General features: G+C 44.5%; 1 protein-coding gene across 7 annotated transcripts in view; it reads right to left on the minus strand.

The window, feature by feature from the left end:
- SBNO1 (strawberry notch homolog 1) overlaps positions 1–15964 on the minus strand; it is a 32719-nt gene extending 16755 nt beyond the window's left edge. Inside the window, exons 1-12 of one of the 7 annotated variants that reach the window (XM_066609706.1) lie at positions 15184–15964; positions 9111–9238; positions 7508–7612; positions 6660–6966; positions 5320–5364; positions 4898–4998; positions 2842–2938; positions 2114–2274; positions 1854–1987; positions 1661–1751; positions 1032–1193; positions 115–250 (exon numbers count right to left, since the gene is read on the minus strand). In XM_066609706.1, coding sequence (XP_066465803.1) covers positions 115–250; positions 1032–1193; positions 1661–1751; positions 1854–1987; positions 2114–2274; positions 2842–2938; positions 4898–4998; positions 5320–5364; positions 6660–6966; positions 7508–7612; positions 9111–9236 — 1465 coding nt within the window. In that variant the 5' untranslated portion in view covers positions 9237–9238; positions 15184–15964. Of the gene's footprint in view, positions 1–114; positions 251–1031; positions 1194–1660; positions 1752–1853; positions 1988–2113; positions 2275–2841; positions 2939–4897; positions 4999–5319; positions 5365–6659; positions 6970–7507; positions 7613–9110; positions 9239–15183 lie in introns of all 7 variants that reach the window. The other 6 variants (XM_066609705.1, XM_066609710.1, XM_066609709.1 and 3 more) reach the window with 6 other exon arrangements.
- Positions 15965–16230: the final 266 nt, after the last annotated feature.

The raw sequence follows: 16230 nt of genomic DNA on the forward strand, positions 1-16230 counted from the left end.
CAGCTTCCTGTATCTCACAGCAGCCCACCAAATGCCCCAAGTTTCTCACCAAGTTGTCTCCAAAGCCACTGTCAGAAGTAAAGACATTTAGTACTGCTGTTGAGCTGCACATACCTGTGGCACTAGCATAAACAACTCTGGCCTTGGGGAGTTTATTCTGCAGCTCCAGAACAGCCAAACCCGTCTTTGTTGGTTTTGAAGACCCAACAGGACAGAGATTCTTCGCCTTGTGACACTCATCAAATACTATCTGCATAGAATGTTAAGGAAAGCAGCTACATCCCTTTTCCTTGCTCCTAGGCAGATTTCCCAAAAAGCCAAGAGGTAGCAAGATCTTTTACCCAATTAAAAAGAAATCTTAGCTGACTGACCAGAACTCATACCATCAACTACACCCACATGCAAGTCAAGTCAATGCCTCTAAAGGGAACAGCCCTATGTTTTAAGGCAATGCACGAAAGGGACTAGAAAGAATGCCACAGAAGTTACAAAGTATGCCAAGTCAACCCCTTTGCCCACCTAGTCCAGTACTGTCAACGCTGATTGGCAGCATTCCCATAGGCTTTCAGACAGAGAAGGCCTTCCCCAGTCCTACCTGGCGATGATGTCAGGGACTAAGCTTGAATGCAGAGCAGGTGCTCTACCACAGAGCTGTGCTGCTCACTGTCCACAGTTCTTGAGAGTATGCTCACTGATTAACTGGGCACACCTTTTCATTCGATCAGATTCACAATCATTCTAACCAATTAAAATGTTGCCGCTCTAAAGGTCAGCATACCCCCTTATGGCTACCCAGGTCCTATGATAAAGAGGTCTTATCTAAGCATCAAAGCATTCCTACCTTCAGGCACATCACTACTTTTTTTTTTTTTTAACAAGTACCTGTTCCAAACATTTGACCACCCAAGAACTTAAAGGCAGCAAGACACAAATACTTGGGCTGCACAGCAAACCGAAGCTTGCCACCCCTACGACATACAGTCTTTAGGGACTGGTGGTTATTGCCCCAAACTGCAGCAATGAAAAGATACAACTCCATCGAAGTCGTCTCCGCACCAGTGAAGAAGCTGCTTCAGCCGGGTTTTGTATTTACCGCCAGACTGACTTTCCCCAATAAGAGAAGAGTAGGTTGCAAATATAACTCCTTTCTTCACGCTACCGTTATGTTTGGAAGAAATTTTCCCATATTTGAACTAAAATAAAGAACAAGATTAAATCAGAATAAAAGTTGCACCAATCACAGGATGTCCATTACAGAGTTTCTGCTTAAACACTTCTTGTAATTCCTAAATTCCATCCCCACTGAACCTGGGTAGAGCTGCACCAGAATTTACACATATCTGTAGTAATACTTAGTAGTAGTAGTGGAAGGCTTAATCTTAGCTTTCCCAGTTAAATTTTCCTGTAGGTGCCTTTTGTGCTTGATTTTGACCTCATTTTATCATTGTTTGTATCTTTGATGTATTTTTGGATTTACATGTTTTATCTTATTGTGATGGCTATTAGCTAATACAATAAACAATCTTTGACTTTGAGTTAAGTTTTCCAGATTTTTGCAGCTCACCAGGATAAACTTTTGTCTTAATTTCCCCATGCTGCTGTGAAAGCAGCTCCTGCTAAGAGAGGGTACCCAACTGTACAGAGTAAAAAATTTCCACACCTTGTTTAAGGAATGAACCAAAATGTTTTTTGCGCCAATATCTCTCAGATCTCTTTCGGCATCGTACTTCAGGTCATTTGAAACGCTAAACCTAGAAGACAGCAGACACAGCAAAACCATGAAGACCGCAAAAAGCAACACAAAGATTTTGCTTGTAAGATTTTACAATCATGTCAGAGTCTCCCTTACTTACCACACTGCCCTTTTTCTACCCAAGAGGTAGTTTTCATAGATTATTCCAGCAATGGTCCTTCCTTTACCTACACCTGCGCCGTCGCCTATCAAGAAGCCAGCTCTATCTCCATTAGGTAGGAATGTTTCATGTTGCTAAAAGAAAACGTGTTACAAAAAGAGCCTTCAGATTCTGGCACCCTCCAATCCTGCTCCTTTTGTGGCCCAACCGGTATTTGGTTCTACTTCAGGGCTTTGAGAAGATACTGAACTTCAACATACCTGGGCTGCGTAAGTGATAGCTTCAAGCTGCAGCGCTGACAGCCAGCCATTATCAATACTCTCTTCAGGGATTGAGGACTTGTACCAAACTTCAGGAGGGGTAACACTGGAGAGGGAGCTGGTCTCTACCACAGGATCAGGATGGCGCAGACCGATTTTTACTGTTGGGGAGAAGAGGCGAGTGGCTTAGTCTGATAAATACTCCAAAAAAGCTCACGTAACAATTTCTTTTGGAGACAAGTAGGTAAAATAAAGCCAAAGGCAGCTCCAAATTTGAGAGTGCTGGAGCTAGTCAGAAAAGAAAGCTTTCCCTCTCTTCAACATAACTCCTGATTTACTGACAGTTATTGTTCATGAGAATTACAAAAAAATAGGATAGACCTTGCCATAATGCATGGGAAAAATCACAAATGAAAAAGGAGTTCCAGTACTAAAGAATTTGCTTTATAAAAGCAACCATTCAAGCACTGAAAATTAAATCAGTCTAGAAAAGTGTTCTTCAACCTGTGGGCCAGGACCCCAGTGGGGTTGCAACAACCTCTCAAAGCCTGTACAAGAGAGGGCATGGATCCAAACCAAGTTCTTGCACAGCCTCTTTTTGCTGTCTTGCCCCGCAACCCCTAAGGCCGCGTCTGCTGCTACTTCACAGGTTTGTAGTGCAAGTCCCAAGAGATGGGGAAAATGGAGCAGGTGGGAGTTGTAGAACGGGATTTTAAAATTGTACCTACGTTTTATAGGCATATACTCTGCATAAGTCTCTGCGTGCCCCATTTCTTCTTCATCTTCTTCTTCGGGTTCCTCCTCCTCTTTCGCTACTGGCACTTTCTGCAGCAAAGATCAGCATTTATAACAAACGCTTACAACCACTCAAACAAAATAGGGAGGACTACAAAGATTTACATTACACTCCGTTTTACAAGTGTTTTCATACAAGGAGTCCCAGTTACAGGAATATTTTCTTTAAACTTAAACCTTACACGGTTGAAACTTTTCCTCGAGACACTTCCTTCAATGGGTCCCCTGACTGAATGTACTCCTCTTGCTGTAAAAGGAGCAACTTACTCAAGAGGTGGCCTTGCACAATATAATTAAACCTCAACCACTTTTTACCCATTAAAAAAAATGATTTTTAAAACCAGAGTGACAACCACCACAAATGAACTCCAGGTACACACTGCATCTAAAGAATGGAGAACCTCTGGAAGCTGTCCTTTCCACCACATTGATGGAAACTGGGCAGATGAACTCCACTGAAAGCATCTTCCATGTTGCCTCAGTTCCTCAGTATTCAAGAATCAAAGTAATGTCACTGATCAAAAACCAAGTCTTAAACCCTCAGCAATGAGATTAGAAAATTAATTTAAAGCTGCTTAATACTTGTTAAACATGGCTAATTGAGAACACAGCATGAATCTTAGCAGCAGGTTCCGAATACAGATGGGGGTGTTCCAAAGTTTAGATGCTCCCCCCCCCCAAAAAAGAGGCCCTGTCTCCAGAAACCAGCAGTCTCACTTGTGAAGGGGTTGGCACCTGGAGCAAGACCTCAATATATACCATAGAACTAATTTTTGCCAAGTAATCAATCTCCAACTTCGCCTCCTTCCCAGGCTACAATTCAGTGCACCATTACTGAAGAATAACACCCATGGAAAGCAGTGGGTCTACTTCTGAGTAAAAATGGTTGCAAATATCTCATCTCTATGCTGTAAATTGAATTGCACACTCTCAGTTATGTGTTATGGGTTGTATGTTGAGCTTCTGGCTTAACACACCAGACATCTTAAAGGTGACTTTGTTTCATGGTTCTCCTCATGTCCACCTTAAAGGTGGATTTGATTCATGGATCTCCTGCAGTGGTTCCCAACCTTTTTCACTTGCATATCCCTTGGCAATAATAAATTATACCCTTCATATTAGCAAAATGTTTGTAATACAAGCCCTCATCTCTTCTCTATGAAAACCCAGACTTCACGTATTCATCACAGTGTTTTCTCTTTTTATCTGTTTGAGGAATAGAAGACTCTGCCTTTGGACTCTTTTGCACAAGTGTGCTGAGAAATTCTGGGTGACTGATCACTTTCCATATTATGTTTCAGCTTTTTTACTGTGCTGGTTTTCAATCACTAGTTCATAGATGAATTGATGACCAAAAACTAGCTATTGGTGGGGCTTTCACAGCCAACCAGCTACCTCCCTTTCTGGTCCTTGCAAGGCATTCTGGAGCACGGCCTGCCTTTTTCTGCCATTCTTTTTCAAGTACCCCTAAAGGTCCTGTTGAGTGTCCCTGGGAGTAAGTGAATACCTGGTTGGGAACCACTGTTTTACTGGTATGTAGTTTACAATGCACTTACTCTGATAGTGTTTATGAAAAGGTGGTGAAGACCAGAATTTAAAAAAGAATAAAAATGTATCTTATGATCTTTTACTATGTTTTTAATGAATTAGAGACTAAAATTCTTAGGTAACAATTAGTGGTAGGTTATTTTTCAGGATCTGGCCACGGGTAGACAAAACTACAGTCAGACACCCCCCTAAGTTTAACCCCCGACTTATCCGAATGTCATAGAAAATTCCATGATTGCTGGCTCAAAACCTGCCCTCAACTTATCTGTGGGGTTGACTTATAGGCGAGTGTCTGCGGTAATCTTAACATGCAGGAAGATTCACAGTGGAGTAAGCAGTCCTACAGAAATACTGTTTTAGTAGGAGCTGAGATCTGGGGGAAGTAGCATTCCTCTACAGTACAGTATGAACAAACTAGATGGCTTAACAAGTTGCACCTACCAACGTAGGAGAAAAGCTTCTCATTTTTAGGTCATTAATCCATATTCTTGCTACTTCTTTAGTAGATGTCTCCTTTTTCACAGCACCATTGCTTAAATCAGCTGCAAGGAGAAGAGTGTCAAGTTAATAAAGTTCTCTAAGGAAAGACTTTTGGTGTATAGTCAAGTGTTCCTTGTTTTTACAAAGTAGGTGAGGACTGAAGCTTTATATTCAACAGTACACTACAAGTCGATAATTTTTCCTCCAATCCTAAACACACACAGTTGAAAAGTTCTGCATAACACTGTTTTCTGGTTGTTATATACAACTGCTACTTCAGAAGTCACCAGTCACCAGGGTTACATGTAGGTCACCTTAAAACTCACCACACGTGGGTTAGAGACAAGACATATTCCCAGTTTAGGCAGTGAACCGTCTCTTACCTGGTTGCGTGGCATTTACCACCTTTGGAGACATTACAATTATTTCTGTAAGAAAGTCAACATTTGGCATCTCAATAGTTTTTTTAATCTTCAGGAAAACACAAAGTTTACAGTCTTTCTTCTGGTTAACATGACAATGGGAGTCAATGCTAAATATTGTCCCAGCACATTAATATGCCAGGTTTGACCTATCTGCAACCCTAGACCTCACATCAAAGCAGTGATGTGCTTTAAGAAAAAGTTTGCCCAATGTCACCAAAACTGAAGGCCCAAAACAGTATTGTGACATTAGTAACCCTGCCTGAGCTGTCTCCTGTATGCATCTCTTAAACAGTTTGTCACAAGTTTTACCATTGTATTGTAAAATCCTATATCTGGCAAACTACCATACTAGGCTGAAATGCCTTATGCAGCACAGCTCTTTGCTAACTGGACAAAGAGGCACCTTTAAAAGTGCTGCTTCTCTTGTATTTAGCAGGGTGAGAGCAACTATCCCTCTATATCCCAGCATGGCATCTTTTTCCAGTGGCTCTTGCTGGCAAGTCTTCTGCATCTCTTTTGATAGGGAACTCTTTGGAGACAAGGAACCATTTATTCTGCTCCAGAAACAGCTCTGTGAACAACTTTTTGTTGAACAGTGGTATATAAATATTCATAATAAAGTAAAACAGTGTGTGTTAATTCTGGTTTAACCATGAATACAGTCATTCTTTGCTAGGACACTTGAGAAAAGCCACTCATTTCATCCCACCTTAAATAAATTTTTATCTTTATCCAATTTGGTAATGCATTGATTCATACGTTCCCTGCTTTATCTCCCTCTCAGGCAGTCAAAGCAGTTAGATTTTACAGAAATCTTGCCTGTAATAGTACTGTCAACTGTTACAATAATTCATTAGGTTAACTTGTGGAAAAACATTACTGTGAAACAGTGAAACTCAATTATGTAACTAGTACAAGTTCCAAATTTGTTAATTACCTTTTTAATTGTTCAATTACACTCGTTGCCCAATCCTGAACAGGTCTGCTTAGAAGTCAGTCAATGGGGCTTATTTCCAGGTCAGTGTAGATAGGGCTTCAGCTTTAATATCTGACTGGTCAGCTTGAACACACTTTTTTAACCTACCAAAATGCCCAACCCTAAAATGATAGAAAGCATGTACGTTCCAAACAAAAGGTTGTATCCTAAGACTTCGGATCCTAAGGACACTTTCCTGGGAGTAAGCCCCATTGAAGAATATGGGACTCAGTTATGAGTGACTACACTTAAGAGCACAATCCTATGCTTGTCTATTCAGAATTAAGCCTCACTATAATTGATTTAAGTGGGAGACACTTACTTGCAGCTGTTGCGACTGGCTGAGCAATGTTCGGGGGCGGCTTTAGCTTCATTAGCTCATTAAGACTATTGTTTTTGAGCAGATCTTTCAGCTGGATCTGGTCCTTGGAGGTCGTGGTAGTCAAGGCATTCCGGACTGCTGGTGCAGCAACTGAAGGCCGGGTAGTGGTGCTGGTCTGAATGATTTTTGCTACGGTGATAGTCTGCCTGGTTGTGGTGACAGGGGTCGTCTTTGTCATTACTATGGTTGTCCCCAAAGTTGGAAGCTGGTTTATCTGATTCAGCACAAAAGTTGTCGTTGACGGTGGCTGCTGTGGAAAAACAGGAAGGCAGTTCTTGTAGATGAACATTACAGCATTTTTCATACACAATGTCAAGCTGGCAATGTGCAGTTGTCTCTTAAAACATAGCTGGCCATGACTAAGGGATTTAGTCCCACTGATTAAATGGGACTTAGTCATGACTGACTAAATTTTAGAGACAACCCACAGTGTTTTGGTAGCCCAATAAAGGTAGTTAATTGGGCTTATTTTAGAGTAGGAAAGTGGTTACAAATTTGGATACACAAGTAGACAGTCTATCCAAAGTAGATACGGCCTCAGCCACAGCATACAAAAAGAACAACATGCTATGCAAGAATGAACATTGACCTCTGCACTGCCACTGAGTCACTTGCCCAGGAAGAGAAAATTCTTTCCGTGCAGCGCACCAGGCTGCCCAAACCACCCTGACACACAAGTACATGCAGGCAAGATCTGAGTTTGCCTTTAGGTATTGCTTTTCTTTAAAAAAAAAAATCAAGTTCCCTGCAGGGGCAGAAGCCTAATTCAAGTAGTTTGCTTTGCTTACCCTGATGTTCAATACGGTTGGAGAAGATGCAGTCTGTGGTTCTGTTTTAACAGCAACTGCTGCTTCAGTCTCCAAGCCAAGTTCTAATGCACTAAGAGGCACTGACTAAAAAGAAAAAGTGACGATCCAGTTACACCAAGAATATAAACTGCGGGGAAAATTCTCAGGTAATACAACAGTCACCTCTCCAGCTCCTCAAAATCCCTCCTCAAAACCCATCTTTCCTAACAAACCTTTGGAACAATGCCTTAAGTTACATTGGAGCATTAGGACTGTGTATGTCTAAACGAAAATAAATCCATATTCTTCTCCTTTCAATCCTATCCTAACCTCTATCCTTTGTACCAAGGTCTAGATTGTGGCCCAAGGGGCTTACAGAGTCATAGTTTGTACAGCACTATGCCCAAAGACAGTGCTAGATTAAAAACCAACAGTCTTGCTTCACCTTTTATGCATTCTATCAAAGACAATGTATGCAAGCAACACATTTTTGTACAAATGAAAAACTGACAGAGAGCTAACTGATCACATCCCAAGCCTAGTTGATAACATACATGTATTTTATGTAGAGACTGCTGGACTGTAGGGTGCTACTGTTAGTTGACATACATGACAGATCACCAAGGCACCAACTGGGTGTTAAGAAATTCTTGAATTTTGGAACTGGCAACAGGAGTACAGGCAAACATGCAAAACTTTCTAAGAGAAAGTTGCCTAAAGGAGAAAGGGGGGGACATGATTGAGACACACAAAATTATGCGCGGGAAGGATAAAGCGGATAGAGAGATGCTCTTTACACTCTCACATAACACCAGAACCAGGGGACATCCACTAAAATTGAATGTTGGGAGAGTTAGGACAGACAAAAGAAAATATTTCTTCACTCAGCGTGTGGTTGGTCTGTGGAACTCCTTGCCACAGGATGTGGTGACGGCATCTGACCTGGATGCCTTTAAAAGGGGATTGGACAAGTTTCTGGAGGAAAAATCCATTACGGGTTACAAGCCATGATGTGTATGAACAACCTCCTGATTTTAGAAATGGGCTATGTCAGCTGCAGGGCAGAGCACCAGGATGCAGGTCTCTTGTTATCAGGTGTGCTCCCTGGGGCATTTGGTGGGGCCGCTGTGAGATACAGGAAGCTGGACTAGATGGGCCTATGGCCTGATCCTGTGGGGTTGTTCTTATGCCCAGGGGACTACACTTTAGACTGCATTGAAGTATCTTGCTTTAAACTGGTAATCAGCACTCAGCTTAAAAAGATAATTTCCTAAAGACTGACAATCCACCTCTAGCCTCAACTCAGCTGTATCTTATTATCTTGGAACTGGGACAAGCAGGACAGGACACAAGTCCCACAACCAAATCATAACCTGTCCCTATTTTACAGTAGCCCCGCAACAGGGATCAAATGTGTGTACACCTGTGGGCTGAACAGAAATGGCTTCTAATGTAAATTCACAACAAGCAGCTGCTGAAACACTCAACTTTTTTAACTGATCACCAAGTTGCAGCAACATTTCTTAAGGAAAAAAGAAGAAAGCAACCCAGAGTCATTTTTTTTAAGCTCACTAATTTGTCATAACAGTGATAACTTTTCAACCTGCTGAACCGCTGGGGTTGGTGTTGCAAGACCCATATCCGGAGAATCAATATCAAAGAGGTCGTTTGGACTGATTCCACTCTCACTCAACGCAGCAAGCAACAGGTCTTGTCCTGGTTCCGCCATCTCTGAAACAGAACAAATTACAATCACATGAGTTAAGTGAAACCACTGCATACAGTGAAAACTTTACAAGTCTGAATTCTCCTGGCTACGCCTTTCTGCAAGAGGAATCACAAGGAGTTTGGGCACCTATAAGATCCCCTTGATGGCTGTTACCGCAGATAACAGAATATTACACATAGAGTAACTACAGTATTAAGTAGGCTTGACGGAAGCCTCTTCTCCAGGTCATCATATGAAAAGCTGTAGTTCCAGTTAGATCAAAACTGTTAGCCCAACTTGCCCTTCTATTGGCATGCCCACCCTTCAGAAACACTATTACTTCCTAAAAACTTCCTGCAAACAAGAGTGTTTAAGATCAGGTGATCCAGAGTTCTAGAGATATAGGTCTTTGTTACGTGTAGGTAAGTTTAAAACGGCAGCATTAAGAGGAAGAGAGATTCTGAAGGCAGCCCACGATTATGAGCAAGGAACATCTTGTTCCCCCCCATTACCAGCAACCTTTTTGATATGCAAATTACAAATCCAAAAGAATGACTAGCAACACCCATGTACAAACAACTAAGCCCCCTGCACCTTATAGTGATTTTGCTGACAGCCTTCTGAACATACAGAAGTGAAGATCTGACTGCACTGTAGACCAGTGGTCTTCAAATTTCTTTGCGCCTTTTCCCCAACACATGAATAAATATAAGACTGGGGATGCACCATTGATCCCATCCCGTAACATCCTCCCAGCACTATTCCTGTAACCAAATATTCTTATTAGAGAGAGAGCAGAAAAAGTTACCCTGAAGCCTGGCACTAGTGGCCTAAGTGTATGGTGAATTTTAGCACAATTGCCAAGAACCTGAGCAGTACTGGGATATATTATCCTGGTACCTGAAGGGATACATTAGATGCCTCTCCCTTTCCCTGGTTGTTCTCTAGTCCAGGGGTCTTCACCCTTTTTTATTCCTGTAAGTTGCTGCAACCCCACTGAGGTCGCAACCCAATGGCTGAAGAATGCTGCTGTAGACTAAAGGGCCCACCTGCTCTTGTTCAAGAGTGCCACAAACCCATGTTGCTTCAACCACTTGGAGCACCCATGGATCAGACTACTCCATTTCACACACACACACACATAGGCCACCATACTAGCTCTAGTAACAACCTCCATATTTCACTTCTGCTTATGAAAGGTGCCAAGCATAACCTTGATGGCAGTCAATGTCAGCCAGACCCAAGAAGTCCTGACAGATATAGGCAATTGCTATAGGCTAAACACAGTCAATGCTATAGCTAAATGATGCCAAGACAGTTTCTCTTTCATTAGCTGCAACAACTGTTTGCATTTGATTAGCCCCTTTGCTGCTAACTAGTAGCAGCCACCTAGTTGTAAAATGGAACTCCCAAGACAGGTGGTTCCTGGCATCTTTTCTGTCCTCTAGTTTCCAGCGTGCACCTCACCCAACTTGAGGGCCCAGGAATTTGGCCAACATCCTACAATTCCCTTTTGAAGATATATATCTCCCAAGTGCAGACTCTTGTTAACTTAGTGTGGGTAGAAGTCGACAAGACCTCAGCTGTACCATGGTATTATTTGTACAATCTTAGACGGTAGAATACCAAAGCATTTTACAATAGTTATGCTGGGGAATAAGTAACATCACAGGCTTAGAAGCCTAGTATTGAAATCATTAGTATAGCCTTGAATCAGTGATGTTGGCATAAATTAAAAAATGAGCAGCTTTCTTCACTAAAAACAGGCCCCAATGATGGAACACAAAAAGAAAGTGTACATGTGATTCACCACTAGTTCCTTCCTCTCAGAGCCACACAAGTATATTAACCTCCAGCACATACATTTACATGTACTTAGCATTTATCAAAGATTAATTTGATCAAGAGGTACACAGTACTTTTAAGCATGATACATTCTCTTTCATTGGTATACCAATGACATATGGATAGAGCATAGTCAATATTAAAACACTGTTATACCTAGAGAATGGCCATGAGGATCATGCTGGTCGTATTTAATAGGATTTAAACTTAATTCAGCTGCTGTTTAAAAGCACCACTTACCTCTTTCAAGCACAGTGCTTTTGTCTTCAAGATAAAAACACTATACCATGAAATTCTTATGAAAGAGATTCAAGTTTTAGAAAAAAAATATGGAAATGGAAGGCGTTGCCTGCAGAACACCCATCCATAACTCCCTTAGCAACCTCTGTATAGAAAGAGCACTAATTAAGTTTACAGAATTACAGACTGAGTCCTTCACAAAATCATGAACTTATAAATCCTTGAATGCTTCACTAAAGCACCCAGGAGCATAGTACGTAAGTTCCCTGAAGGGTCATAAGATCTTGGCTTTCCACATAAACACGTGTGCAGGACATAAACTTCCGGGTTGGGCAGAACTGACTGTGCAATTATCTCAGCTGCTGTGTGTGATCTTGACTTGTAAACTATTTAAAAACTCCCCTTATGAGCAGCATGTAAGAAGCATTTGAACTGAAAGCACTAAGCAATGCCTCTGCTGTGGCCCAAATGCTTTCAATTATACCCAGAGGAGAGCCAAGTCCACTTGCCAATGAGATAAGGTGAAAAAGCTAGAAACATTAGAGAGCGAAATAATTTCTGCTTAGTCAGCCAGGAGGAACAAACTGCTGCTATTTAATATCCAAGTCGTCCCCAACATTCAAGGCGGCTGATTATCTTCAGAATTCATCCACCTCAAACAATAATATAGCTCACGGCAACCTGCAACAAAGGACACTAACAACTAAAGCTTGCCATGTCCTCCACAAGCAGAAGGACCTGGCATAATTGCCAGCTCTGAGGAAGCTCACTGTGAAGCACGCTACTGCCACTGGCAAACTGCAGTGAAGTTTTCTCTGATCTTTCACGACTGATACACCCTTCGTGCAGCACTCTCCACTTCAGCTTGCAAATTCAAAGCGTTGTGGCTCTGCACCAAAGCTAGCTGCTAGGTACGTCTGGGGAAAGAGCCTATCCCCCAATGAAGCAGACACACAGGACACTATTGCTCTCTCACCGCTTATAATCTCCACCACTGTTGAAAGTTAGATTTAAGCTCTCTTAAGAGAAGCTTTTCACACTGTCATTTGTACACTGAAACACAGAATACACTGCTCAGTTACACATTTGGTCTCTGGACTTTTCCTCTTGCATGCTTGATTTTAGATGTTTAATTCAGGTAAAGCAAAAACAATACCCTACAGAGTGGAGATGGAAAAAGCCCCCCCCCCCACCAAACAGTAAACATAGTATTCTAGCATAAAGCACGGACAGTGTATGGGTGGGAAACCCCTGTTAGAATAGGAATCTGGAAGAAGAAAAGCCCCTTGAGGGCAGAAACACACCCACTCCACAGGGCCAAGCATTTAGAAGGAGGCGGAGCAAGGAGAAAATAAAAGTATCCTTCCTTCCCACTAATTTTTCAGCAGCAAACAAGCATAACGGACATACCTTCCAGAAAGCAAAAAAAGCAACAAAAACAGATTATAAGGATGGGAAGAAGGCTTTTCATACAGCACAATCTATATACATGGCACTTTATTTATTATTAATCACATTTTTAGACCGCCCTTCCTCCAAAGAGCTCAGGGCCGTGTACATGGCTGCTCCCCTCCTTTTTTCCTCACAACAACCCTACCAAGGTTTCCACACAACAACTTTACAAAGAAGGCTGATGAGTTTCTGCCCCAAACAGCTTACAACCTATAAAAGTCAATCTAAGAGAGAGGAAAGGAAGACAGAAAGCTAGGGGAACAAACAACTTCACTTATATGTACTTTGGCATGGTTACAATGACAGACAGGGACTAGGCAGTTAGATGTATGAGCAGAAGCACTTCTTTATATCTTTTTCTCACTGTGTGGCCCAAAGGCAGCCTTCCCCCTGACACACTGCAAAAACAATACCTGTACCATGGGTCCAATAATACCTAGCCTCAGTCTAGGGTGGGGGCATGGGACAGAGACAGCTGACACAATTAATAAGTCAAGTACTCTGTGTGCTGATATTAAAGCAAGAAGATTCTGAAATCCTGAAATGCAGTGGGGGGGGGGGCCTAGAGAGGAGACTAAAGAGAAAAATGACACCAAATTTATTATGCTTCCACCCCCACTACTTAATTTCTATGAAAAATTCAAGGGGACCTACAACGGTCAAACCAAATACGAGAGTTTACAATGATTTCTATATCACCACTGAGGCAAAGGTTAGCCTCGGTGATATGGGGGGAAGAGGAAGACGTAATCGGATGCAGTAGTGAAGTTAAAATGTCTGTGTGTGTGCTATTGTTAAGGCAAGAGGTATCCCCATGTATTGGGGGGGAAGAGGAAGACACCAGGTACAACAGAGAACTCAAACTGCCTGTACAGGTTGAGCGTCCCTTATCTAAACTGCCTGGGATAGGAAGGTGTTTGGATTTCCGGATTTTGGAATATGTCCGGATTTTGGAATAACTGCATAAATATGCAATGCTTCCTCTTTTCACTCTTACCCAAACAGGTGCCTGCTGACCTCTGACATTTTCCAACATCTGTACTGGTGGAGAGCAGAGAACAGGACTAGCAAACTGTACCTGCGCTGTATGTGGGAATGAGCCCAAGACCTTCTAGTGCTCACAGTACAGAAAATTTTAACAGTGTCTGGATTTTGGAATAGTCCAGATTTTGGATTTCTGGATAACCTACCTGTATATTATTAGTAAGACATGTGGTGTCTTGATGAGCATTGGGGGGGGGGGGGATGAAGGCACCAAATCTGTAACAGAGAACATAAGCCCTCTGTATTCTGTTATTAAGGTGAGTAGCATTCTAATGCATATCTGGCATCTTCTTTCACATACCCCACATTTAACAGAGAAATAATCTATAATTTGCCAGTAATGGGATGGGGAACAACAACAACAACACTGTATGCAAGGGAGAACTTCAGCCTTCAGTACATCACTTTCAGTGTGTGCTGGGGAGTGTGAGTTTGTGGGGGGGGGAATGGGAAAGACACCACACTGTCATAGATTAAAACAGCTATTTTCAACCGCTGTCCGATGTGCTTCCTGAGGCATGTGGTGGGCCGCTGTGGGATACAGAAAGCTGTAGTAGATGGGCCTACGGCCTGACCTAGCAGGGCTCTTCTTACTGTGTGCCATGAATGGTCTGCAGCTGTGCTGCAGGAACTTGCAGGGAGAGCCATTGGGGGGCGTGAGGCCCTGGACGGCAGTGTGTTGTGACTTGCCAACTGCCCCAAAAATGCTGTGCCTTCACAGTGGAAAAGGTTGAAAACCACTGGATTAAAACCGGAATCGCCTTCTCAGGTGCTGTTTGTCTCTGGGAAGGCTGGTGGCACCTCTGTGTGTGAGAGACACTGTCACTGTGAAGGCTGGAGGTGTGTGCATGTGTGCGAGAGAGAGCATGAGCACTGTGAAGGCTGGAGGCGTGTGTTTGTGAGAGAGACTGTATCACTGTGAAGGCTGGAAGTACCCCTGTGTGTGTGTCTGTGCACACGAGACATTGTCACTGTGAAGGCTGGAGGAGAGTGTGTGTGTGTGTGTGTGTGTGTGTGTGAGAGAGACACTGTCACTGTGAAGCCCATGTGAGTGTGAGACAGAGAGACACGCACAACACGTGTGAATGGGGACTGAGGGGGGAGAGAACCCTCTGCCAGGCTGTGACCCCCAAGCCGACGCCTGAGGGAGGGCGTGAGGAGCCCGTGGGGCGCGGTGGAGGCAGCCTCGCCCCTCGCACGCGCCAGGCTGCCGCCCCACCACACTTACCTGGGGGAGCCGCAGGGGACTCCACGGGGCTCCCCCTGAGGAGACCTTCCCGCTGGAGCGGCCCCGCAGGTCTCCACGGGCTTCCTTCCGAGGAGCCCCGCCTGGGACCGGCTGCAAGGCTCCTGCCCGCCCCGCTTCCCTGGGAGGAGCCCCACTCACTTGCTGCTGGGTTTCGCTCGCGCCGGCGCTCCGGCCGCCTCCTCGCTCGCCGCTCCGGGAGCCGCTTTCTAGCTCGTCGCCGCCGCCATCTTTGCCGCCCTCCCCGCTTGCGGGGGGACGCCACAGAGAGGGAAGGCGCAGAGCGGACGCGTCAGCGGCGCCCCGACACGTGACCGCGCCCGCTCGCGCCGCCCTGGCGACACACGACGACGCCTCCTCCCGGCAGCGGCACCACGTGACCATGAGGTCGCCACTCCTGGAGGTGCTTTCCCCGCTCTCCTCGCGCTCCTGGGAGCTAGTGCGCATGCGCGCTCTCCACTCGCCTCGCCTACCTTCTCGTTCTCTCTCCCCAATGGCTACTTCGCACCACGTGACCGTGAAGCGGCCCTTTCTGCGGTGATTTCCCCTTCTCGCACTACTGGAATCTAGTGCGCATACGCGTTCTCCGCTCGCCCCCCCTCTCGCCATAGGCTGCTTTGCGCCACGTGACCATGAAGTAGCCTCTTCTGCTCTTCCCCTTCTCCTCACGCCGCTGGAACCTACTGCGCATGCGCGTTGTCCGCTCGCCTTTCCCTCACCATAGGCTGCTTCGTCACGTGACGCCGCCTTCGCTTTACCTCAGAGGACTCCGAAAAGGAGGGAGGAGGGGCGCGTTTCTACACCGCCCGGCTCTGAAGCCCCGCCGCGGCAGCCCGCGCTGCCCTCTCGTCACCCGCTTCATGGTCGCCGCCTCAAACTCGGGCGGCGACGTAGGCCCGGTTTTTTTTCCTTCCCCGTTGGGAGGGGCAAAAAGCAGGAAGGTCGAGGAGGCGACCGTTGGAGTCACGTGACCTGGCTGTCCAAGATGGCGTCGCTCTGCGTCTTTAACACAATTCTCGCGAGATTTGGGATCCTTCCGCGATATTTGGACAGGACTCCGCGCGTGCGCAGTTGCGATTTTGTGGTCACGTTGGACGCTCATTGACCAAAGAAGCTGGTGTCAGCCCTTGCTTCCTCTGCCGATTGTCAATGGGCCATTGAGCATGCGCAGTAACAACACCTGAAGCC

Source organism: Tiliqua scincoides, chromosome 14 (genome assembly GCF_035046505.1).
Source record: "Tiliqua scincoides isolate rTilSci1 chromosome 14, rTilSci1.hap2, whole genome shotgun sequence".
Lineage (NCBI taxonomy): Eukaryota > Metazoa > Chordata > Lepidosauria > Squamata > Scincidae > Tiliqua > Tiliqua scincoides.